General features: G+C 35.2%; 1 protein-coding gene across 8 annotated transcripts in view; it reads right to left on the minus strand.

The window, feature by feature from the left end:
• Window positions 1–5,516: 5,516 nt before the first annotated feature.
• Window positions 5,517–26,755, minus strand: part of ERBB4 (erb-b2 receptor tyrosine kinase 4) — a 1,163,457-nt gene continuing 1,142,218 nt past the window's right edge. For 4 of the 8 annotated variants that reach the window (XM_003309456.6, XM_016950424.4, XM_063791611.1 and 1 more), the window contains 3 exons: window positions 17,754–17,801; window positions 16,661–16,958; window positions 11,900–13,867 (listed from right to left, as the gene is read on the minus strand). In XM_003309456.6, the coding sequence (XP_003309504.2) occupies window positions 13,422–13,867; window positions 16,661–16,958; window positions 17,754–17,801 (792 nt within the window). In that variant the 3' untranslated portion in view covers window positions 11,900–13,421. Of the gene's footprint in view, window positions 13,868–16,660; window positions 16,959–17,753; window positions 17,802–26,755 lie in introns of all 8 variants that reach the window. The other 4 variants (XM_003309455.6, XM_016950426.4, XM_516067.8 and 1 more) reach the window with 3 other exon arrangements.

Here is a 26,755-nt window from a genome sequence, read left to right on the forward strand (position 1 = left end):
TATTCCTATTGTTAACTGTAAAATCCTTTTAAAATTGCTCTACAAAGTAGTACATTATATCTAATACATTGAATATTAAAATGCTCTTTTACTAGAATTATGGCAATAAGCACAACTTTATTATGAATATAAAGATTTTTTAAAATATCTTTTGTTTGTTTTCCAAATAATGTATGGACGGTCATTCTCCTTCCTCCCCAGACATGTCCTTCCCCACCCCTGAAACTCCAGAGAACAAGTTACTAAGCACCAAGAGTTTGAAAAAAGGAATGAGCCAAGATATAAAGTGTGGGCTGATGGGGCCCGGAGAGGCAAATGACCAGAAACTCAACACGCGAGAGCGCCTAGCAATCAGGCAAATGACACATTGTGCAAGATAGGAGATAGAAAGTGTCTAAACTGAATAATGGGAAAAATGCCTACTAAGGCCCTACTAAAGAACCAGTAGGAGAGTATAGGTCTATTCAGAAAGGCGGTATAGCCAAGAGCCAGTTGGATCTTGGTTGGAATTCTAGCCATAGAACCTCCCAGCTGTGTAACATTGGTTAAGTAGCTTAATACTTCTATATTTCAGTTACTTTAACTGAAAAGGAGGAACCATGACAGTTCGTGACATAGTATTTTTTAAGTGCTGTCTTGATCCACTTTTGAGGTCATGGCTAAAAACTCAGTGCCCCTTCATTGGCAGTTTGCTAAGCCCACGTTCCAACCCCTTCCACCTTATAAGGCTCTAACATGCTTAGTTACAAAACATACCCTCAACTGCCAGAAGCCCAGGTGCCAAACATTTAAGGATGGTCCCTTCTTCCTTGGGCCTGCAGATTATTCAGAATGATCAATAGCAAGCTTTTGAAACCTAGCTAACTCTACCTGGCTTGCCATACATAAACTGTCTCCCTTGCTATTACAATTTTCCCCAGTTGCATCCCACTGTGTTGCCCTGCATGGCAGTCTCCTCTCTTTTGGAGCTGTAAGTAATAAAGAGCTCTGGCCCCTACGTATTCAGGGGTCATTTTACTGTGCCCCATCATCATCAGAATGAGTTAGTGCATGCAACTTGTTTAGTATACTGCCTAGTACATAGCTGTTTTGCTGTCCCCTCATGATTCTTTTACTCATGAGGAGTTCCTCTTCAGGCTACAAGATAGGAAACTGCCAAGGCACCATGGGAAGAACTAGAGAAAAGAAGCGACAATATTTTCACTTTTAAATTCACTATTTAAAAAAATAGTGATAAGATAGAACCTACTCTTCACAATACTCCTCTTTCCCCACCAATCCCACTTTTCAACTTAAAAAGCTCCTCTGGTCTGGGGAAGGAGAATGAGGATAAAGAGGAAAATGACAGATTCTGATGAGTGTCTATGAGCATACAATTCACTTCTGCAACCTTCCCTAGGTTAAGTTAAGGAATGCAAACTATTTCCCACTTTCTGCAGGAACCTTGAAAAGTAGCCTGACAGAGTTTCAATTCCCCTTGAATTGGAAGTAGTCGGGTTGATAGAGAGTCATAGTAGCAAGACCAAGTTTTCAGAGACCAAAAGTCATGTAAGCAAGAGTATTTTACTGTTTCTTCTAGAAAGGTTCAGAGGTTTTCAGGAGCACCTGAGGACCATGGACACAGCAGGGGCATATGAGAGCGGAATGTGCATTAGACCAAATGGTCAGGTACCAGATGGGAATCTCAAAGGGAGACAGAGGAAAACAGTGATAATTATCAATAAACAGAGCTATTGTGTATATCCTAACAGACGTCATCATCAGATATTGACCAAGGACTAGGCATTTCACTCTGTTGTCATAATGCTACATCAGCTTGTGTCAGACAAATTTATGCTCACTCAATATATATGTGCTCCCACAGCTCCCTTGAACTTGGGCACCTGGTGACTAGTTTCAACCAGTGGCCTCTGAGTAGGAGTGATATGTCACTTCTAGGCTGTGCCAGTGGAAAGTCCCTGTTTGTGCCTCCAACATTCTTCTCTCTGTTACGATGATTATGGAGGTAACATGTAGAAATTGATGAGCCACAAGATGAAGTAGTCTGGTCTCCTAAGACATCATTTGGAAGAAACCTGTCAAACTCACAGCCAAATTAAGCTTTTATATTATAAGCCAATAATATTTCAGAGTTAGGTTACCATCACTGCAGAAACTTGTAAATACTTAGTACTAAAGGCCCTAGAACGTAGAGGCCACCTCAGAGATGAAGTGATGAGGAAAAACCCTCAATTGGCTGAATATACTCTAAATTGATTCTGAAAAAATTCTTATTTGCTTATGTTTTCTATATATGTGTATGTTTTCCTCTTCTGAATGAACTGGAAATTTGGGAAAGGTGCTAAGTTTTGTGACCCAAAAACTATACATTTATTGCATGTCTGAGTTTAACTGTGTGAGGAAAAAAACCACAGCCATTACATAATTATTAATATTATAATGTGATTGCAATGTAGCACCAGAAATAAAGTATTTTGATGTCAAGCAAGTTTGTGTCCCAGCTGTACCATTTTTTGTGTGGCTTTGAACAGGTTTTTTAATCTTTCTAAAATTTCACTTTCCTCATTTATGAAAAGAGGAAAATAATAGTACCTAACTAGTAAGGTTGTGGTGAACATTAAGATACAGTGCATACACAGGTTCTTAACAGAAAGCCAGCATGCGGCAAGCATCCAATCGGTGTCTGCTATTATCTTAATGTTGTTGTCATGATGGCCATAAATCCACACAAATATAATAGTTCCGTACTAAGTAATAGCAGGGTGATTCTATAAATCCCTAAATACATGAACAAAGATGATATAGAAAAGATGATGCTTAAGATAACTGAATTGAGGCGTTAAGATCTGATCAGGATACTTTGTGCTATGTATATGCCTCTTGCAATAGGAGTCAGTGGGCAGCTAATGGGATAAGTCTTTAATGCCTGGAAGCTTTGTTTTTCTGTTTCTGAAAGAGGCAGAAAACTGATTATATTATTTTTTAGAGCTCTCTACTTGTCTTGGAAAGATAAGTAAGTAGAAACAGGTCAAATATTTTGCAAGATGGGTATTTGTCTTTTGAAAACCTACGGGTAACCTACAAGAGCAGTATTCCAATATTCATTCACATGTCTCCTGTGTACCATTTGATTTACAGTCTCCTGATTGCTATCTTGTGGTGAATTGTTCTGTTTATAGCTTCAAAATTGCTATCTGGGTGACAATCTTCTGTTTCTAATCTTAAGATGGTTGTCTAGTGGCTTTGCTCCCCATGGCTTATCATGCAGCTTGATAACACTGTGGAGGGAAATACAATTAGCTAACTACGCACCTGCTCAGTTTATAGTTTTATGAGTGCATCTTGTAGTATGATATACATTATGGGGCTTGTGATAGAAGTTCTTGAAAATAGAGATTTTGTATGAAGTTCTGCAATATATCAATATATCTTTAAATATTTTACATCTCTTTATATGTTCTGTATATGTATGTCTACTACATCTCTCTATATATTCTGTATATATATGTATGGCCACATATATGTGTCTCCCCATAGGGGCTTTTTAAATTAAGCAATTGTGAATTCAGGATTTTAAGACTATAAAGCAGTAGAGAGTAGCTAGAGTCAGAATTGTGACGTTCATTTTAGCCTTGTTAGAAGCTCTTCTATACCTCTTTGTATACCTCACAGCTTCTCTATAATTTCTTCCTCTCATCATCGTCATTTTAAATGAAGCTTTGACATTGGATCAGGATCAGATTCTACATTGTGAGTATTTTAGAAGTTTCCAGTGACCACTTAGCCTATAATAAACTCTAGAAAATTTACCAACTTATTTATAAAGTAGGCATTTTATGTGAACTTTCTCCTCTATTAACACTAATATATGCAATAACATTGCTAGAGATAAGTGTAGTTATCTGCAATATTCTCTGATATATGTGGGGGAGAAGTGGGTGCCTTACCAAGCAGATTTCTAACACCTTGGGCAAGGCACACCATCAGTAGGCTGTCCACATGGTGGTGGTTTTGTTGTTGTTTCAATTATTTTACTTGTGATTATGTTGCACTTATCTTTCTAGAATGAAAGAAACCTCATCCTCCATTATAGATAAGTTGCTCCCAGGTAGTTTGAGGATGTGGAATAAGGTTTTTAGTTGCATCAGAAGAGCGGTTGTCAAGGAACTAATGAAAGACCATTGAAGGTCTTGACCTTCATCAGTGTGTCAGCTTTATGCATGCTTTCATCAGAAGCTGGTTACTCCTTATCAGAGGAAGAAAGAAAAGTGGTAACTAATTAAAGAAAGATATTTAAGTCAGAATATGCAGCTTTGAGAGTGAGTACCATCACTTACTAATGGTTGTATGATTCTAGTTTACACTTGTTATTTCAGTTTTATTTTCCTTATATGGGTGACTAGGATTATTCTAATAATACGTACCTCAAAAGGGTGTAGTGAGCCAAATGAACCAACATATGAAGAATTTTATAAAACACTATGTAATTAGTAAGTAGTATAACTGCTATAAGCTAGCATGGTGCCACTGGAAATTTCAATTGTACCTTAAAGCATTAGGAACACAAGTTGTTTCTCCTCCTTTCTCAGTTTATAGTTGTTTAAAATGCATAGTGCCTTGACATATCTTACCCTGAACACTATGAAATCACAATGATTTCAGATGAAAGGGCCAAAATATATAAGGGAGGGTATGTGTGCAGGTCCATGCAAATAGCAAGTGTTATTAACAAGATATTTGAAGCTCCACAATTGAACAGGTTTAAGAAAATTTACTCCAATGTATTATGCTGAAAATATATTTTTTGTCCACTGACTCAGTCAACATTCTATACAGTCAAATAACCACAGTAGTTTCAAAGAATAACAGAATCTCTAATCAGAAGTTATTGGAATTTTGAAATTCTTACACTTTGGAGGCATGGAGTAATAAATGATGTTTAAAATCAAAAAGTTATATAATAAGAAAATGTTGAGAGAGGATCTTGTTCATGTCACCAGTGTCTCTGAAGTCACTCTCACACTGTTATGTGGGCTTGTCATAAGTCACTAGTCAGTTGATTGACTATTTAAGGTCTCGTTCTCCCTCCCCCACCTCAAGGACAGTAGTAACATCTGATATTCTTTATAGCCAAGGATTGCCAGGATCCATTTTATAAACTGCAATGAGGGCAGAAAGAAAAAAAGTATATAAAAATATTAATGTTGTTTGGATGCAACCTACAAAATATTTTATATATTTTTTTTATTCTCAGAGAAACAAACCAACCAGAGTTAATTAAGCATAGCCTGCACAGATGAGTAAGTCTGTACACATCAATGGGCATATGCAGTGGATGGTAAAAACACATGGAACATATCACATCCCAAACACCAAAGAGTTCTGAGGAATAATTAATGAGCTGCATAAATATGGGCAAAATAAGCCCATTTTTATATCTTCACATTATTAAACCTAGAACAAATCTTCCTCTCTGCTAGTTGGTTTATCTAATAACAAATTTCTGACACAAAAGAGAACGTTTGTTTCATATTTTATTGAATTTCATTTATATTAAATTAAAAATATATTTCTGACAGATTCATGTAACAAAAAGGCAGAACAGTTTTCAAATTGTTCAGCTGGGATGATCAGTATGGAATGAGGCAAAGCAGTTCGCATTCTATAATTGCCTTGTACAGGTACAATTCTTTCCCAAGAGCCAAAAGAGGATCCTTGAGAACTAACTGAAAAGCCTAATTACATAAATGTAAAATACTGTTTCTCCCTCATTCTCAAATAACAACAGGAATGAGGGAAAGGAAGGAGGATGGGTAAAAGGTTGGAGGAGAAGAAATAAGAGAAAGTATACTAAAAATATGCCTAACATTAAAAAAGTTAGTATGTGTTAGGTGCATGATCCTTCATCAATAACATAGAAAAAAATCAAAATAACATTACACCACACACAATTGGCATATCCTATTGTGTAAGCGAGTGCAGAGGTTGAACACATCACAGTAGTGCTGAACACAGAATCACAAGTAACGTCAAAATGATAACTTCCAACCAAAAAAGAAACAATCACAAGCCAATTACTTATATACAAATCAACCCTAAAGACAATTATGTTCCAAATAAAGATGTCCACAAAAGAAAATCAAAGCAACATTATACTTATTTACAAATGCAACTAGCCATGTCTTTAACAAGCTATAAAAATACTATTCACATTTTCAAACATACAGTAGTTTTTTTTGTTTGTTTATTTCAAAAAGGCAGCTAACTTTGAATGCAGGGATTTAAATAAAACATTGATGGCTTACCAGCAAGGTATTTTTGCACCCCAATCCTTTGAAGATACTTCACAAGAGAGAGGGCTTGTTTTCTGCTTACAAGTTAAGAAAATAAGGAAGTGAGTACAAATGTATATACCTTAAGCCTCTGCCTTTTCAGTAAAGTGACTCCCTCTCTCACCCAAACTGATGTCAGTAAATTACTTTGATGCATGTATAAGATGAATGTTTGAGAGTAGATTTAAGATGACTTTTTTTGTGCTATGAATTGTCTTCCACATTGATCTCATTTTCATTTGATCTTCTTGTAATGGTGCTCAAGAAAGAGATGAACTAGTCATACACCATGGGAAAATGCGGTTTCAGCATGCAGCCACGCAATCCCTGGTGCTCTCAACATGAGAAGGAGACACACCAGCCAGGGAGACAGGCATTCAAAGTTAGCTGCCCTCACACAGCTGCTCCGTTTAATAATCGACCCATTTAACAGCAGTACCAGTTTATGCTACATATTTCAAAGTACCTTACTTTAAAAGAACACCTTACATATCTACATTTAGAAAATAACTTTTGTAGTTGATTACTGGAGTAATCCCAAAAGGGTTCTTGGAGTGCTATGGTTGTAGTCCCCTCACTCCCCCCTCCCAGCCCCTGAGAGATCCAGAAATATACAGGAAAATGACTCTCACATTAAGGGAAAAGGACAACCCCCAATTAACTAAAAAATCTGGAAATGACGTTTGAAAACCAGATTCGTGTCAATATACAGGAGGTATGATTTGCTTTCCTTCACAAAGGCTATAGGCCTGGGGGAAATATCTACGCATTAGGGATAAAAATAGCAGTAAAGGCAAAGTGGTTTGGACAAGTTAGACTATTGCCTACAGGTATGAATCTTTGTTTTCCTATATTTGTATATTTGCACAAATATAACCACTTCTCATGATATAGGGAAAGCTCACTAGAGCATGAAAAGAAAAATGTCCATAAAGAGCAAAAGTAGGTAAAGGATGGCATTCTGTTAAACAACATGGATTTTCATTAACATGAACTGTCCTCATTATGTATTTGTTAGATGGATGAATGATCCAAAAAAGAATTGCAGGTGGTTATCAAAGCTGAATAGCCTTTACCTTTATGATAATAAGACTCCTCATTTGGGAGAAAAAAATTTACAGCAGCTACAAAATATTTACGATTAGGAACCAAATAAGATGAATAAAGCAAATAAGTTAATTTACTGGCAAAAATAACTTCTTGGTTATATGTACAGCTTTTATGTAAAGATTAAATCGAAGTTCTACCAAGTGTATGTGGACATATGTGAGTTTCAAGATTCATCACAGGGCTAACTCGTCTCAAATTCCTATAAGGAAGGACACAGAGAATTGATCTTCATGGGAAACCATAATTTTAATAGCTTAAATATTCTCTATGCAGTAGTTTGATAGTTCACTTAAACAGTGTCCAAATTGCTAGAATCTCTTATGAAAAAATCAGGCATTCGAGGGCAAAGATGAAGTCAGTGTTTCACAAAGTGGGGTGTAGGATCTCAGAGATCCACTATGGCTTAAGAAAGGAACAGGACAGCATCGGGGGACTACTTTGAACCAGGGTGGTAGAAAGGGAAGAGAGCAGTGCCAGTTGTGTCAATGGGCAAAAAAGGGAAGGATTCTATTTTCCTCTAAAGCTCAGAGAGAAATACATTTTTCTTTGATTCCTAACAAGGTAATCACTTACTTGCAAAGCTGACTGTCAAAGAGTATTTTCCAGAGGAAGCATGTGAATACCCCCGGTGAAATTGGGGCTTAGAGTCATTTTAGCTTGTGACTATAGAAGCATTTACTTCTGCCCAAAATGTCACCTGGCCAGGAATTAGGTGAGGCAGGGGCCTGCAAAAGTGACAGATCCTACATTTTTGGACCTCTACAAAATCAGTGAGACTTGAACCGAGTATCTGAAATTTCTATTATTTTAGAGAGACTTTTAATGAAAAGAAAAAAGCAGCTCACACTGCTAAAAGATATTTGCCCACACAAACACAAGGGCCCCTGGCCCGACACAATGCCCACAACAGCTTCTTGTTTCCAACTGCAGAGAGAACTCAGATCTCTGGGATCAGAAAAATTTTATTAATTCTACCCAGAAGTATAAAAACTGGCCCCATTGTAATATCAGTAATAATGAGGTCTCCACTGATAATGATCTTTTAAAATTATACCTGATCTCATCTGTATAATATTTGTTCTTAAGCAAATAGCAACCAGGGGATACCAATCTGCATTTATATGTTTACATGGGGCAAGGCTGTCCTTCAAACTGATACACACCAAAGTCCATGTACACAAACAGAGGCACAGTAAGATCCTCTGCCCACAGTATATACAGTAGAAGTTAATTTATCTGTTTCTTTTTTTTTTAACAACTAGAAGCTGATGTTGTAGGATCAGCTCTAGGATCCTCTGCCCACAGTATACAGTAGAAGTTAATTTATCTGTTTTTTTTTTAACAACTAGAAGCTGATGCACCTGGATTTCTCATTTGCCCTATAACAATCATCATTCTAATAACTAAAGAAGTCCAAAAGAATGGCAAGTCCAAAAGTTTGAAACGCTTGGTTTAGCATTTATTTATCAGAAAAATTGTGATTCTTTGTTGTCATTTTTGGAGGCAAGAGGGCATAGTGAGAAAAGAAAGGACATATCACCAATTAACTGTATTTTGTTTGTTTGCTAAATGACACCACTCCTTTTTTTTTTTTGTCTCTGCATAAGGTAATAGAACATTTACATTTTCTTTACTTCATCTTGAAGACCCTTACTTAGTCATATGTAACATGTTTGCCTATTAAATTCTGCAAGGTGGTGTTTATTTAAAAAAAATAAATAAATACAATTTTCTTTACATTTAAAAAGTGATAAAGGAATAAGAGAATGAGAAAAAATTGTTCATTGTAATGCTTTAAAGCAAGTTTTCCCAAGTGGAACCATATATGCCTACTTTCAGCTAAACCCAACAAACAACAATTTTAAATGGCAAACTTATCTTTTTACTATGCAAAATCCATCCTACATTTTTATATCCTGCATTTAACTTTGTTATATTATACTTGTGGTTAGTTTTCTAGTTTGATTTATTTAATAATATTAAAATCATTTAACATCTGATAACCTAACTAAATCTACATCTTATAGCATTATCGTGGTTCTGTCCAGTTATATACATGCTTTCATGATCACCTTTTCTATTACCTTATGAACTACATATACTAGTTAAATTATCAACAATTACAGATGGATGAATAATTCCAGTTTTGAAATAAAGGTTAGATAGCTCTAGAAAAACTTGTATTTACATCCTTCCCTGTCAGGCTTAAACAATTTTAATTTTCATTTTTGATACTTCAAGAAGCACATTAATAGTCCTTCCAACTTCATCTAGCAGCAGAGCCTCACACAGTCCTTTTCTTGATTTTCCCTTAGCATTGTAAGTATGCACAATCTTCATGCCATGTCTTTCCTTTAGAAGGTATTAGCTCACACACTATAACACTTAGCACACTATTCCTTCTCTTAAATTAGATATTCAGTCCTTCTCCCTAATCTACAAAAAAGAATCACTTGATTTTAGTTTGTGTGTTTTAATAGAAATTTGAGTTTTGCGTTGTTTTTCATGCTATTTTAAGAATGTTACTGGAGAAAGGATTCTCATCCTAAGCTGTGCTACTAATACTATGCAGAAAACCAAGAGCTGCTTGGTAGTCTAACACCTTTTGTGGTGCAGATGCTTTGTGGTTCTGGATCTATCCTAGATCAGAGGCCATCTTTCCTCACCTGTTTACCACTTTCTTTAGGCAATCATTTAACTGCAAAATTTTTCCATACCTGAAAATAGGATTGCCCAAAATAGGTATAATCTACAAAGTTGGGTGATTTAAAAAATATACTCCGTGTAATTTTAATACTAATTTGTCTCAGATTTACATAATTGATTCTGCAAATTTCAATTGCTACAATTGGCCTCTGGAATCTGATATCCCCCCAAGCACTTTGAAGACTTTAACTGACATTTTAAAATTCTACCCTACTGGGCTAAGTAAGTTATTCTCTGGAAGGAATGAAACTTTTTTTCTCCCTCTTATACATGCTGAAATATGTTTTCCCAGGGGGGACAAAAATAAAACAAAAAACGCTCAAACAACTGAAGTCAATTATATACTACAGAAATCATTCAAAAGAATTATAAAGTGGTGCTATTATAAAGCATTTGGGTCATTTTGGATTATTCCTACATGCGTCTCTAGGTATTACCCAACATGTAAAAGTCTTGTGTTCTTAGGAGGAAAGAGACATTCACTAAATACATTTCTGTTACCTTAACAGTTAAAAGTTTGTTTTAACTATTTATTTTTTCCTTCTCCAAAATGAGTGATTCTGCTTTCTATAGCCCAGTAGAAACCATATGCATATTGTAAATCAGAAAAAAAAAAATCAAGGTATAGTATCCAAAAACAGGGCTGTGATGACTCGATGCAGATTTATTTAGAAAGGGAGGCTTATATTCAATTTTTCATAAGTACTGATATGAGATCCCTTTTCCTAGAGACTTCTCTGAATGGATAGGAGAGCCCTGAGCTATTAGATTGTGGCCCCTGAATCACTCTGTGTCTTTAACCCTGAAAAGTTTGAGGGTGAACTTCACTAGAAGGAATCTCACAAACCATTCCCCTGCTCTACCATACTTTTTCAGCTCGCCTCACTTCTTATAGCTTAGAAGAAAACCAACTCCAATGTCTCCAATATTCTTGGCCAAGGACCACCATCTGCTTTTGGTTTAATGGTGAAGTTAGACTCTAGATAGGCTAATTAGTCAGTGATGCAATATTCTCCTAGACCAGTTTATGTTTGAATAATATTATTGAAGTTATCCTGTTTGTCAACATCAACAATTTGAAGGATGTTTAACTTATATCCCAAATGAGTTTAAAGGAGATATCTTACAGTACAACTGATTATACGACAGCTATTCACAAAAGAGACTATGCAATCTGATTCTTTGAACGCATGGAAAAATTAAAATGTCATTTTAATTAAATCTCCTAGATCATAGAATTTTGAAGTTGAGGATGATATTCCATTTATCTGAGTGTTCCCCACAAAACATGGTGCTTTTAGTAGACACAGTTAGATAAAGGAGGTTTGGATGGATGGATGGATGGATTTACTTGTTCAGAATAGGAAGAAACACAAATTTCTTTGGATTTTTTTCTCTAAACTTTCTCTGCCTTAATAGATATTTTTACTCTAATTAATTAATCTTATACTATTGACTCTAATTTGGTCCCAATATTTTAACATTAGAAAGAAATTTTTTTAAAAATCTAAATGACTTGGGGTAGAATTTTCAGAAAAGGGCGACTTATATCTAAGTTTCCTAATTATTGATGTGAGGCCCCCTTTACTTGGAGACTCATCTCTGTCATGTGTTCTCATCCTTCATCTCATCAGGTATTCTTTCAAAATGATACATAATAATGATGGTTCTAGTACTGGATGCAGTATATGAAGAAAGGGAATTATATAAAGTATCAAAAGATTAGTGTGTTGGATAATAAAATAATTGCATGAGAAGATGTTTCACATTTATTTACAACTTTTGACCCAAGGACCTATCCATAAGCTTTGAATGTTTGTGTTTTTCTTTTTATTATACCAATTTATGTGCAAAGAGTTACCTTCTACTTCATATAAATAGTCTCATACTAGAAATTCCATGGAATTCAAGCCAATCCTTACTCGCATTCCTTCTTACGAAGTATACGAACTGAACAAATTTCCTTGCGTAGCAAAGGTGACATATGAAGATAATGTGCTGGCCTCTCATCATAGTCCCTGGATACCGTTGCAAGGTTCCTAATTTGCTTGGTTTGGCATTTCCACAGTCTTTATCTTAGCTCTTTTTTAAAAAATGTACTTAAATTAGTTAATTTGCTGGTTGCTTCCATATTGCTTGATTCAAAATCCAAAATGGAGTTCAGAAAAAGAACAAATAAAATTACAGCTTAAGTGCAAACTACCTTTCTGAGTATCTGCCAGGTAGACATACCCAATCCAGTGTGTTTCTTTCAGTTCAATGGATTCCCTCATTGGGCCACCCCTGAAAGTATCAGTAGTTTTCTTGAACCACAGAGAACTGTCTCTTAGTTTCCCTTCTACTCTTCAGACAACCAATGGCCTATCAAGTAGTGTCATTTATGGAGAAAAAAAAAATGTTGAAAAATGTAAAGGATGAGGGTGAAGATAATTTGATAGCATGAAAAATATTAGCCTCCCTTTCTTATTTTAAAGATTGTATACTTAAAGTAGTGGCCATTTCACTATATTAAAATATTTCTTGCTTAAATTCTGTGAAGAAGCTTTGATGTAAACATCTTTGCAATTAGAAATTAAAGCCAAAAATAGGGGAGCAAATATAAAGGAATCGGTCAGAGCAAAACAAAATGAAAAAAACCAAAAAGTGTTGAAAACATAATTACTAGTTCTAACTTTGATGGAGATTTTTAAATTATGAAAGTTCAGTTGGCCATTCTTACTTGCTAGGACAGAAACTGCTGGGGAAAGAAACTGGATTCTCAATTTCAGACACTATCATATGTTATAGAAAATGTTATTCTTTTGTTCCAATGGAAACTTTATTATGATTTCCAGGGATGCTAAATATGCACACATCAGTTCCTGCAGATAGGAACAGATAGCATGGGTGTTTCAACCATCTGCTTTAAAAAAAAAAAAAAGAAGAGGAAGAAAGAAACAAAGAAAGAAAAAGAAAAAGAAAAAAAGTGACAGCTAGTTTGATAGTAGGCAGCATTGCCTTACATTTTCTGGTCCTTCTCTAGCTGTTTCATTCTCCTGACCAACCCATGCAGAGAAATGAAGAAACACTGTGGTTCCTCCTATCTTTCTCTTTCAGTCTTTCCCTCTAATGTTCAAGTTAGGTAAGCACATAACTATCATTGCATCTCTATATCTTCCACTGGGAAGTGTCAAAACTACTGGCCTTGGGGTAGAAGGAAGACCACCAGAGAAAGAGAGGGGGGTGGGGAAATTGGAGCAGGTGTGTCTCTCCACCTAAAAACCACAACTGAGCTTACACCACAGTATTCCGGTGTCTGTAAGGTGGAGGCGGCAGCACAGTGCCTGGCTTCAGGGAGAACTCAGAGAGGTATTCAGGATTCTCTGCCACAATAGGCCGGATCCGCCCATTCTGTTTATAAAAATATTTTGTGCTGTACTCCTGCAGGTAGTCTGGGTGCTGAAGGGTGCTCCGAGGTGGCAGGCTGTGGTTCCAGTAGTCAGGGTTGTCAAACGCTTTCTTGGCCTTCTCTGGCATTGACAGTATGTTGTTCTTCAGGTACTCAGCTTTTCCCAAGGTGTTGGCAAAGGTGTTGAGGTACAGTGGCTCGTTCACATACTCATCCTCGGCCTTGGGTGGACCATTGGATGCATTGTGATATTCGGGATTATCCAATGCTTGAAGGTCTCCATTTTTTCTCCGAGAAACAAAAGGGTTCTCCTCCACTGGATTTAGGTATTCTAAAGGAATAAAAAAATATCAGCTAACCTCTAGTTTCTGGAAAATATTAATCAGGCCAAGGTTATACATAATGGTTAGCTTCTTTGTCTAGAACAAAAAAACCCACAGATTTGTTTTCATGATTTCTCACAACAAGTATTTGTGGATCACCATTGTCTTATGAAAAAAAGAGTAAGTGGGTCAAAAATGTTTATAATAAAACAAGAAGCCAACGAGGCCAGAATCAGAATTTCTATCTCCTAAATTTTTCTTTCTTTCTAATTGCATTTGTCTCTTCTGCATATGGGGCTGGTTGTTTCAATGTTTTTGTTTTCTAAAAGTTATTTATATTAGGAAATAAGACTACCTATTAGGATTAAATAGTCTTTAAATATACAGACAACTTAATTTCTATAAAGGATATTGAAAAAACAAGAATCTATAGCTGAGTTCCATGCCAAGATGAATAGATGGAGTGAAGAAATCATGTTTTTTAGTCTCTATGGTTTGCTATGATTGCCTATACTGGTAACAAGGATTTAATTGGAGATGCTTCTGAAAAAGGTTTTACACATGGAAAAGAAAGCATCAAAGGAAAAAAATTCAACTAAAAAAGCAAATCTAACAGATAGCTAACACGCCTCTAGTTGACCTGCTTGACATTACATATACTTCTACTTAATAGTAAAGTATAATTATAATATTTCCATTGACCAATCATAATCACAAAGTAGCAAACTATCAGATTGAATTATATAAAATAAAATAAATTTTGTATATTGAAACCAGTCAATTAGTGCCTATTTTGTACGGATCAATCTAATAAATCCATCTAGTATAGGTATTGGCCTAAAAGGTGCTAATAATTATCACCATTCTCCTGAAGCTTAATTCTACATCTATGTCTATAATATAGACTGCACATAGACATAAACACGCATATATTGTAGGTCCTCTGACAGTCCTCTCTTTTACTATATACACAAAGCCCTAAGCTATTCCTATTTTGAATTCAAGGCATGAAGAGGGCACAATTCTTTGTTGAGAGGCCATTCTGAAACAAACTTTCTATCTTTTATCCTTAGCCCAATAAGTAGAGAGAAAAATCCTATTAAGCCAGGATTATTTTTCTCCGAATATATATATACAGAATAGGTAAGTATTTAGCATCATTTATTCAACTTAAAGGGCAGTAATGAATATCCCACTATCATATATAGGCCTTTACAAGACACTATCATTTCATCCTCCCAATTCTGTGAAAAAGAAGTACAAGACTTATTTTTCCAGCTTTGAAGACAGAAAAATGAGATTAAATGATGTGTGCAGGATACAATTAGTGTTGGGATAGAATTCAGGTCTTCTAACTCCTCTTGCATAATCTTCTTATTCTACTGCACTGTTTTTTTATTATTGCCCCTGCAGGAGTTGGGTGAACTTTATGCTTAGTAACAAGTTTTAATTTGACAAGTGTATGAAAACATTTATAAGGAATGCAGAATTTGGTCTCTCTTACCAGATTCCTTAAACTTCTTAATTGAAAGAATAGGAATGTCTATACTAAAATTCTGTACTCTCTGAGTACGAGGTTAGACTATAGCAACCTTTTATAGAAACGGAGCTTAGTGTTCAGAGATAAAATCTGAGAATACAGTGTGACTCTATAGGGTGACTTGCTTTTCTCTTAACCTTACCTTTCCTCAATGCAATCTACTTATATATTGTCCTCATGCAAACTTATATAGCTGTCCAATAACTTTACGGTTGGAGTGAAAATCTCCCCAGAAAAGATTCTTCTTTGGGGTGAATCTGCCAAGTCTTCACAACGTCTACATTTGTGTCATTACTAGGCTACTATGAACATCCAAACTCTTCATTACATTTTTATATGTATAGAAGTTTTCGATATGTAAAAGTTTTATCTAGACAGATATATTTTAAAAGGTTATTTACAATTAGAGATCTCTAAATTTTACTTTAAAGGAGAGAACATAACCATATACCAGGCCCTTCTCGGAGTCTTAAAATGTAGTTTACTGTTGACACTAAAGACTGCGAGAGACATGATCATCATTTTTTAATAACAATCATCTATCTTCTCTGTTGTGATACTGTTAGCATAGAAGAAGAAAGGCTGTTTTGTTGCAAAATTGAAGCATTATTTGATTTGGGTGCTTAACATTTCTACTACTAACTTTACAAAATTATTGTTATGCTTTGTAAAACCACAGATTATTATTTTCAAATCTTGGTGGTATGCTTGTAAGTATATACAGGGTCAAACCTTTAATTTTTGAAAAATGTCGTATAAAAACATAATATTTTCCTATAATAAACTAGGTTGTTTAAATGTCATCATTTAAATGAGTCAAACAAATCTTTTATTAGTGCCATCAAAAGCATCAGGCACTTTTGCCAACAATACCAGTCTTTATGATCTCCGCAATTAAGTCCAATAAAGCTATGGTCCTGACACTTTGTAGTATGCTACTTCATTCAAATATTTCAACAAAATATGTTTAGAATAGTGCTTCTCAAGACTGATTGCTGTATGCAGATAGCCTGGGGATCTTGTTAAAATCCAGATTCCTATTCAGACGGGGCCTGCCTGAGATTCTGATTTATATAAATAATAATAAATAATGTGGATGCTGCTGATTCAGGGACCATACTACAAGTAGCAGTAGCCTAGGCCTTTACTGGATCACGAATGTTGTGCTGGTCAGCTATCTGGCAATTTCTATTCTGTACTTTGTTTATCTTGATGGAAGTGAACTTCGAATGGCGATCATTTCTGAATAATCAGTTCATACCTTGTTTGGGTTTGTCTCGCATAGGAGTCATGTAACCTTCCTCATCCAGCTCTCCTCGTGGGCTCCGTTCTGGGGCAAACACGGTGGGGTCAGCACTGTACCTCTGGGTGCTACTGTCCTCTTGGACATGGGGTGCCACTGGCTTGCGTAGGGTGCCATTACAGCAGGAGTCATCAAAAATCTCAGCAGTAGCACCCTGTGCCACAGGAGCTTCTGGAATTGTGCTAGTTGGGGCTCTGTAGGGCACAGACACTCCTTGTTCAGCAGCAAAACCTCCATCTCGGTATACAAACTGGTTCTGTTAATAAGAGAAACATATGTGGAGAGAAGGTGTTGTTAGAAATAGTTTAAAAATGAATGTTAATAGCCACAAGGATATCAAAGCCAGTCTTTCAGAGAATAGTCATAGTATTTATTGTTTTTTTTTTTCCCTAGTGGCTAATGGAGTTAAAAACTATAAACACCTAAAATTTCCACTTTTCTTAAAAGATAAATTGTCAGAAAATAATTTTGAAATACACATTCTAGTTTTATTAACCAACTGAAACATATTCTAATAAAATGTATTTGATGCCCTTTTCCCACAAGTGCCTATATTTAATATAAATTTCAAAGTGAATTTTTATGATAAATGCAAGTGTCATTAATTATAGACAGTTGTCATTAAGAATAGAAGTACATGGATATATTTTGAATAATCCTATGTCTTTATTGCCTTCGAAAATTCTGTGGTTATTATGAATTTGAGGCTCTAGTACCTAACTAGAGGATCATCACTATAATTCTGACTTTTTAGTACATGACCAATAATCAGGGAAGTAAAGATCACCTCCACATCCAGAAGCATAATTTATGTGCCCAGGTAAATCCTTCAGATAAAAATTGAAAGCTACTGTTGATGCATGGTATCTCAATTTCGGATTATCAACTGAGATAAAAACACATCTACAAAGGCAGCTACACGATGTACACCAAATTCTTAACTCACTGTTGGCAAAGGCAAAATGAGGAAATTATGCAGAGACGAGAGAGGAAACATGGTAAGCAAAGACCGAAAATCCTAAAAGATGAAGGTTGATTGTGAAATACTTACTCCTGACATGGGGGTGTAGGCAGGAGGAGGGCTGTGTCCAATTTCACTCTAATAGGAAAGAAAAATGGAATGATGGATATAATAAGAGGCAATATGAATGAAAAAATTAAAAAAAGAAACGAAAAAGAAAAGCCACATGAGTCGTATGAACCAAAGGGGAAAAAGTGCACAACAGTGAAGCTTCCTAAGCAGCACAATTGTATGCATTCTGACCATAAGCAAGCTTATTTATATGTTTTGAGGAAAATAAATATTTTAATTCAATCCCTGAAAAGGAAAATTGTACAGAAAAAGCAAAATTTTTCAATGGATTAGAAAAGCAAATAATAAACATTCTTCTGATTAACCCTAGAGGAAAGGAAAAAGTAGTAAATGAACTATAGCTGTAAATGGGAAACAGTTTCCTTCTTTACATGTCAAAAGATTGAAATGGCCATATTGTCTGCTGTTATTTTTTCTCTTAGAATAAATGTTTCTGGAAGGAGATAGCAGGAGATTTCGATTTGCCTGGACTAATTTTTGCTATCAAGCTACATTTATTTTTCACCACTTCAGCAAAGGGTAAACTCCTTAGTCTCTCCTGATTAAAAGGTATATGCTATTTTATCTTCAGTCTCACATTTTTTTGTTTTTTTTTTAAGTTAAGAAAGAGCAGAAAATTTGGAAAATCAATTCCTTTCCTGAAAACATGCTTTAGATTCCCCTTATTTACTTATAATGAGTCAAAATCAGATTTCAGTTAAAGAAACAACAACAAAAATACATCTGTATTTTTATAGCTTAACGCTCCATCCTATGGGCTAACTGAAAGAGGATATAAAAATATAATAAAATATGAAGGACAGTGTTCCTTAGGGTAAGGAAAAGGAGTTGTATGATACTAATTCTGTTTCTTAATACAAAAATACATTAAACACATTTTTTGAGAACCTACTGTTTATGTGCCAGGCACTTTTCTAGGCACAGGGATAATGCAAAACACAGACCCAAATCGCTTGATTTTATGAAGCTTATATTCTCTGCAATCCAGCTTTAAGTAAACAGAGATGACTAAAATAAACCTCTAAGATACCTTACATCTTTTTTGTTTGTTTGTTTGTTTGTTTGAGATTAAGTCTCGCTCTGTCACCCAGGCTGGAGTGCAGTGTTGCAATCTCGGCTCACTGCAAGCTCCACCTCCCGGGTTCACGCCATTCTCTTTCCTCAGCCTCCTGAGTAGCTGGGACTACAGGCACCTGCCACCACGCCTGGATAATTTTTGGTATTTTTAGTAGAGATGGGGTTTCACCATGTTAGCCAGGATAGTCTCAATCTCCTGACCTCGTGATCCGCCTGCCTCGGCCTCCCAAAGTGCTGGGATTACAGATACTTTACATCTTTTAAATGAAACAGATAAATATTATTCCAGGTCAATGTTCATATGATTTAGATTCATGAAGCATTCTAAGAAGAATATGGTCCCATGGAGATTAAGTGTTTAAAGTAAGTCAATAACAACTGGATAATATAATCTCCCTTAACTAACTTAGTCTGCTGGACTAATCAAGGGACATGGTCTGAACCCCTATAGTGAGTTTATATCTTAATTTTCCCTACAACTATGGTGGTATTAGAATATTTATCTATTTTCTTCTTTAGTAACATAACTAACAACACCTCAAAGATTATGGCATGGAAAGTCAGAGATATATTTAATATGCAATACATAGGAGGTGCTACTATGCAACAGACAGATCATTTAATGACCTGGGCTCCAGTTCCAATGATAAGTGGTGTGAATTTGGTGAATCATGAAACCTCTCAGACCCTCATTTTCATTCTTGGCCTATTTTATTATTAATAAATATGAAGTGAGATAATGTATATAAATGAACTTTGTAAACTCTACACTATTATAAAAATGTAAAGGATATATCAATCACATTTAAATATTCATATCTACTAAATTGAATTTTTAAAATAAAGCAATCAGGATGCCAAAGCTACTCATCAGAGGCATTTAAAAATGCTCACCTCTTCTCTAATCACCTTAAATATAGGCATGTTTTACTATATTTTAGAAATACCTGAAATCCAGTACATTTGTTCATAAAATTTGAGGAAAGTATTTTTTATACTCCAGTGATGTGTAATATAGAGTGATAGTACAGGAAATATGGAACTGCCTGGTGGAACTTTACCAAATTGCAAACACTGGCCTTACCCTCATCATTAAACACCAATTATTTGGCAAGTATTTAACAAATATTTACTAAATCTCTACAGTGAAAGCACAGGCACTGTGGTAGATGCCAGCAATACCACCATATATTAAGAAAGACATGGCCACTGTCCTTTGAGAATTTGCACTATCAGTTATAATCTAAGATTGTTAGAAGAAAAGGCAAGAATGAAACAAGGCAATTTATTTCAAGTCTATGGTTATATATTAGAATGCCAGGTATTCCAAAATATTCATAATTACTAGTGCTCCTTTGACCTCTTACCTTGCAAAAGGTGCTGTACTGGGTAATGTTTGACTAGAATTACAGCTGAGAAATGAGTATTGATTGCACATTTTGCATTTTACAAAACCTGAGACGTAAACAATCAAAGGAACAACTTACAAGTCATTCTTCATCAGGGAACAGTTTATTATCTATATTCATTATCTGGGCTAGAATGGCTTCCATTGTAAAGGCAATGGATTAAAACAACTGGGACTCTTGCGGTTAGTCTGTTCCAAGACATAAAGCGAGGCCATGCCCTATTAGAATGCATCCACTGTCCCTGCTTTGACAAGTCTTTCAGTCAGCAACCTGCCAACTCTGTGTCTGGACAAACTGCCAAATAGCATCACAGTAACAGGAGCATCTTCATGAATTTTCCTGTTTTCAGCATTAAAATGGAAAAAATGCTAAGCAAAACCCCTTTAGCATTCATTGTTTTTAGGGCTACTGGCTGCTTTTTATGTTTCTGTTTCCATTTTTTCAGTTTGCTTTTTTATCTGTTTTCCATGATAAAAAGCACCTCATTCATTTCCCCGTGGAAGGGCAATGCAGCTCCAAGGGAACATCTGTGAGGCCAATTAGCTGGGCTGGAAATGTGATATAATTGTTGTTTAAATATATTTAAATTACATGTTAATCACGATGTCATAATTTATAAGCTTTGAAAATAACTTTTTGTACTTCAGAGCCAAGCCAGATTTTACTTGTTTTTGCTGTTTTTAGTTTGAAACCAGCTCTTCTCATTTCTCTCTCCCTCAATTCCCCACACTTGAAGAGCTGAACTTTTAATATTGGAAAGAATGACAGCTGCAAGTAAATTGGTTGAGTAAAAATTAAGATCCTCACAGCAGTCAAAATGAGCTGGAGTGACCTTAAAGTTCGAAGCAGAACAAAGCAATGCTCTCAGTTAAAAGCTTTTGTTTTTCCATTGTGCTACTTTCTGCTGTCCATCAAAGTCCAGCTTTGCAGATCTTTAGGAAGCAGCACTGGGTGCATCTGTTCAATTAGCTGGTGAGGCGATTTACTGTCAGCAGGGCAGAGATAGAAAGAGGCGGGTTAGGAACTGGCAGGTGATACTGAGTTTGTTCCTGGTGGGGGGGTTTGTAAGGGTGATGGGTGGAATGAGTTTAATTCTGTGGCCATATCGCTGGGAGATTGTATGATTAACTTGGACTTAAATGCCAGAGATTAAAGAGAAGGCAAGTATCAGTAAATGAATCAAATACGGTATTAAATGCACTTTTAAATACATCATGTTCTAAAATTTACTTTTTAGTTGAATGATAAATATTAGAACCTTTGTCTCATATGCACAGTATTTCTTATATTTGTATTGTTTAATATTGTTCCTGAGAAATTTTATTTATTAAATAGATAGACTGTATCTTGTGATATTTTTAAAAATTATTATACAAATCTACTTTCGGAGGAAACAAAAATACAGGCCTAATGCCTAGCTTCTATCTAAATTAAACAGGTGATCAATGAGAGTCATTTTCTAATCTTTAAATAATTATTACTTTCAATAGTAATTATAAGAGTACAATTTCTAGGTTCAAGAAATACTCCAAATTCCTTTGACTAAAATAAAATGTCTCTGTAAGACGTTGCTAATCCATCAGCACTAATTTATTATCCAGACACTTCCACATAGTAACTATTAAAGGTTCTCAACCTTTTATCCTCCCTGACATGTCTGCTTAACACTCTGATGAGCATCACCACACTTTCACAGGTCACACAGCAACATACAGAAAATGTTTATTGCATTATGTTATAATTATTGCATTATAAATTATAATTCCTGATGCATGGTTGTAACTCTGCATCTTTCTCACAACTGAGTTCAACATACCAGTGTTTTGAGACGTTTAGATTTAGGACCTTCATTTTTCACAGGGCAATCAGAAGGAAACAAACAGAATGTGTCTATATGTGCCAAACCCAATAATGGCTGGGAAAAGCCTACTGAGATTTCAGCTGCTGGCTGAATTTTATATATATTACACATAATGTCTTTTGTCTATTTATGTATACATATATTTATTTATTTAGTCATTTTTCTATTTGGTTTGATTCTGTGGGACTCTACTTTTTTGAAAAAACTCTCTTACTCCGCACATACACACACACACACCCCCCCCCCCAATAATGACTCTATGATCCAGTTGAAGAAATATTGACTTGGGCTCTTATTCTTTTTTGTTGTTGTTTGTTTGTTTGTTTTTCGAGATGGAGTCTCGCTCTGTTGCCCAGGCTGGAGTGCAGTGGCACGATCTCGGCTCACTGCAATCATCTCTGCCTCCCGGGTTCAAGCAATTGTCTGTCTCAGCCTCCCGAGTAGCTGGGATTGCAGGCGCCCACCACCACGCCTGGCTAATTTTTAGAGACGGGGTTTCACTATCTTGGCCAGGCTTGTCTTGAACGCCTGACCTCATGATTCACCTGCCTTGGCCTCCCAAAGTGCTGGGATTACAGACGTGAGCCACCGCGCCCGGCTGGCTCTCATTCTTTATCCACTCATTAATCTTGGAACCTTTCATCTTTCGTATATGTCTCATGTACTCATTTAATTAAAAAATTGAACAAATGGAAGCTATGAGTGGTATCTGTAAATATGAACAAGGGTCAAGACAGAATTTACAAAGCATATGGAAATGCTGTCTTTTATAATGCTTAATAATCCTGCTTTTCTTAAGTCAGTCCTCAAAGTCTACTTTTATTGTGTTTCATAGATGAATACATGATAACTCTTAGGGAAATTAAGAAATAGAAAGAGAAACTAATATAGATATATTATGTACCTACCCTATTCCATGGACTATTTTAGGTTTTATTTATTCTTATAAACTTGCAAGGTAAATAGCATTATTAAAAATTATAACTCCCATTTTATAGACAAAAAAATTGTGGAGCAGAGAAATTAAAGGATCTGCCATGTGCACACATCCATAGTTGGCTATCTGACCACATAGCCCGTCCCTCTATGACCTTAACATTATACCACACATAGATTTTGACTTTAGCATTTCTATTCTTACTCATCTTTGCCCTCTCTCTTCCTTTGTGTTATGCCTCAACTATTTTCTCAAACAAATTCTTACAGTTTCTTTCTCTAGTTTTAGTGAAAAGAACTTAATGACTTAAGGAGGCATCTGAAACTCATTACCTTAGGTATAAAATGCTGATAATGCGTTACAGTACTGCTCCACCCCACTTATTTTCACTTAAATTAGTTACAAGGACTTAAACTGGAAAGAAGGAAACTTTGAGTATTAAGAGTTAATAGCATATGTGTGTGTGTGTGTGTGTGTGTGTGTGTGTGTATTTTTCCATTCTTTCCTACAAGTCCTTTTTATCTAAAATCATATTGTGTATATATACATTTACCTACCTCACCAAGAGCAAAGCCAGCCCTGAAGCAGGAGGAGACAATTTTAAATAACTGGAGAGCACAAAGATTTTTCATGACAGCACTCTTGCTTATGGATTTATTGTTCCTAGTACAAGGCTTAGTCAATAAATTCTTCTTCCTGCTTGACTGAGGGTAAGTAAGCTATTGTGTCCCCAGGCAGCAATTCCTATGCCCTTTCCAAATATCAGTAGAACAAGAGGATATTTCCTTTTAAAATATTCATGGCTAGATGAGTCAATAAAATGAAACTGAAAATCCCCCTCACTTTACAGGTTCCTGCTTTAAGTTGCTGCTTTGAGCAATAGTATGTGATGGAATCAAAGAATGTTATTAGCACAGTCAAAAAAGAAAGGGCATAAAGAAATACAATTTTCCACTAATGCCAACATTCCTTAGCTTCATTCAAGATAAGCAACAAGAATTGTGTCACCCTTCTTGAGATAATTGATCTCTTTACCCTGGTGCAAGTTCTGCATTTTTGTATTGTTTGGTTGGTTCTAGCAACTTTCTCTTTTTTGGCATGTTTATATTCATTTCCATTAGCATGTTGTCATAATTGAACCTTTTCCTAATGATCACTTAGCTACTAGCTAATGCATATAGCCAGAAATCTAAAGAGGAAAACTTCTAGGAGTTTCTCAAAGACTTCTCAGTAATTCTTTTCAGTTAGAGAGGGTAGGCTCTTTTTCTTTCTTTCTTTTTTAATGTATGCTTAAGAACATCTAGTTCTAATGCAATGTCTTTAAGAACAGAAATGAAATCATCAAGCCTTTTCGATGTGTAAATTCTGGAGTAGCCTAACTGATTCTTCAAATGAATCGTGAAGTTGTCTCTGCTTGTGTGGTTTTTATCCTAACCTCATAAAGAGTAGCTGATGAAGATTTTTCAGGATGCAAACTATGCACTGGATCGGGCAACTTTTTTGAAGACAAAAACCCCACAGACCTAGAACAAATGGTCTCATGAAATCCTTCTACCTCCAGGATTGTATTCTTGAATAGTTCTCACTAAGTCACATGACTTTCAACAAATTCCTTAGTTTCTTGGTCTTTTAGTTTATTTAATCCTAAAAAGAAGAAGAGGGGTATAGGACAAGTAAAAGGAAAGATCACTTCCAACTACCAAAGGATTTACATGTAAAATAAATTTTCTGCCTCAAGCCCACACGATTAGTTATTAAATATTGTAAAATGTGATTAACATTAAAGCAAAGTATCTTATAAAGTTTTCTCTCATAAATCTTTTCAAAGTCGACTCATCGCTTTTTCTTTCCTTTTTAAAGTGGACTATCTATTGTTCAAAGTATCACTTAGGCTACATGCAGTATATGATTGTATGTTTTGATGAGGCTGAACCACATTTGGATGATGACTCATGAAAATACAATTTTTTGAAATAAAGTTTTATAATTTAAAATTTTTATTTTACAGATAGAGACTCCGACACTCTGAGAGGTTAATTTTCCAAGGTAACAAAAGTAGTGACGGTACTAGCAACAAGATTCCCTGAGTTCCCATCCAATGTACAATCTGTTATACCTTACAACCTCAAATTAACATTTAATAAATAATAATAAGCATCCTTTAGAGGTTGCATTTTTTATGTTTTTCAGAAACAAACCTATTTATTTTTTAAATATAGCTGAAAGCATTTGCCTTAACCAAAACATTTGTTCTAAGCTGAAATACATATTAATATATGCAAAGTAAATTTATGACACTTTAATTTTAAGACAAACAGATATTAACTTTTGTTATTGAATAGGCTATAAGACGTTTATTAGACAAATGGGATAATTAATATGGCCATACACATATTAATTAACATATTAGTTAAAAGTAGTATTTATTAAAATGGTACTTTGTCTACAAAACAGGTTGCCCTTCACAGAGAAGAGATATGTTATTTAAACACTCTACCTATAAAAGCCAGTTATTAAAAATCGATATACACATACATGCTTATTGTCAGTTGATATACTTTTACCTTCATAATATTTATATCTGCTACTTGATATACTTTTACCTTCACAGCATTTATCTCCAGATCTGTCTATGCAATAAGATACTGTTTAGGGATTAAAATAATTGTTAAAAATAAGTAATCTATAAGGCAGGTTTGAACTAAGAATAAGAAAAAAAAAAGACTATAAACACTTTGAATTTGAATGCCATAACTTTAGAATTTGAAATGTAATGTCTTTGCCTAGATATATTTCCTTTTGTACTATCAGCGAAGACTTAAATCTCAATTTTAGGCTCTGTGTATGTGTGGATACATATGTTATATATATGTGCATACACATGTATATGTATTAATATACATGCTAAGAAAATTAATAGCTTAAAACAAGATAACAAAGGTTATGTAACCCATACAATCAAACACATCATATTTTAGAGGCTGTTAACTCATTTGTGGGGCAGCTTTTGTTTTGTTTTTCTTATGTTTCACATGCAGATATTGTTTATCAACAAATGAGTGATGTTCACTAAAAAAAACCATGTATAAGAGTTCTACTTAGAAATATTTGTTACTCTATTTAGAGTTTAGAGTTATTTACTGGCAAATAATAAGGCAACAGTGAAATATTCAGTCTTCTCTTTGGTAATAACCCAAGCTCAGGATGCTTTATTATATATTCAACATTTCAATAATAGTATTTAGAGCAATCTATGTGTGAGAATGTAAAAAATATGAAGCGCACGGTTTGTGTATTGGAGGATGGAGAACAAATAATATAGGAAATAGAATTGCAAATGTTATAAACCTTATTTTGGCACGTAGATTTTATTCAGTGTTTTAAGTGATAGGTGTTGGCAACAAGCAAACAATTTAACGTAATACAGATAAAGCCCTTCAGTGTTCCTATAATTGCAGTGTGGACCAGGTTGAAAATATCCTCAGTTATGCTAGTTTATGCAAACTGTTTACCAGATAAAAAGTGAATTTGTAACAATGGTTTATTCATCCAACTACTGCTCTTTAAGCTACCAGGTGGCACAGCTGTTGCCGTAAGTAAAAAGATTTCTAACAGTCCACCTGGAATTAGGACAGCTGGTTCCTGTGAGCTGATCTGAATAATGTACTGTGAATAC

The sequence above is a fragment of the Pan troglodytes genome, chromosome 13 (assembly GCF_028858775.2).
Source record: "Pan troglodytes isolate AG18354 chromosome 13, NHGRI_mPanTro3-v2.0_pri, whole genome shotgun sequence".
In the NCBI taxonomy this organism is placed as follows: domain Eukaryota; kingdom Metazoa; phylum Chordata; class Mammalia; order Primates; family Hominidae; genus Pan; species Pan troglodytes.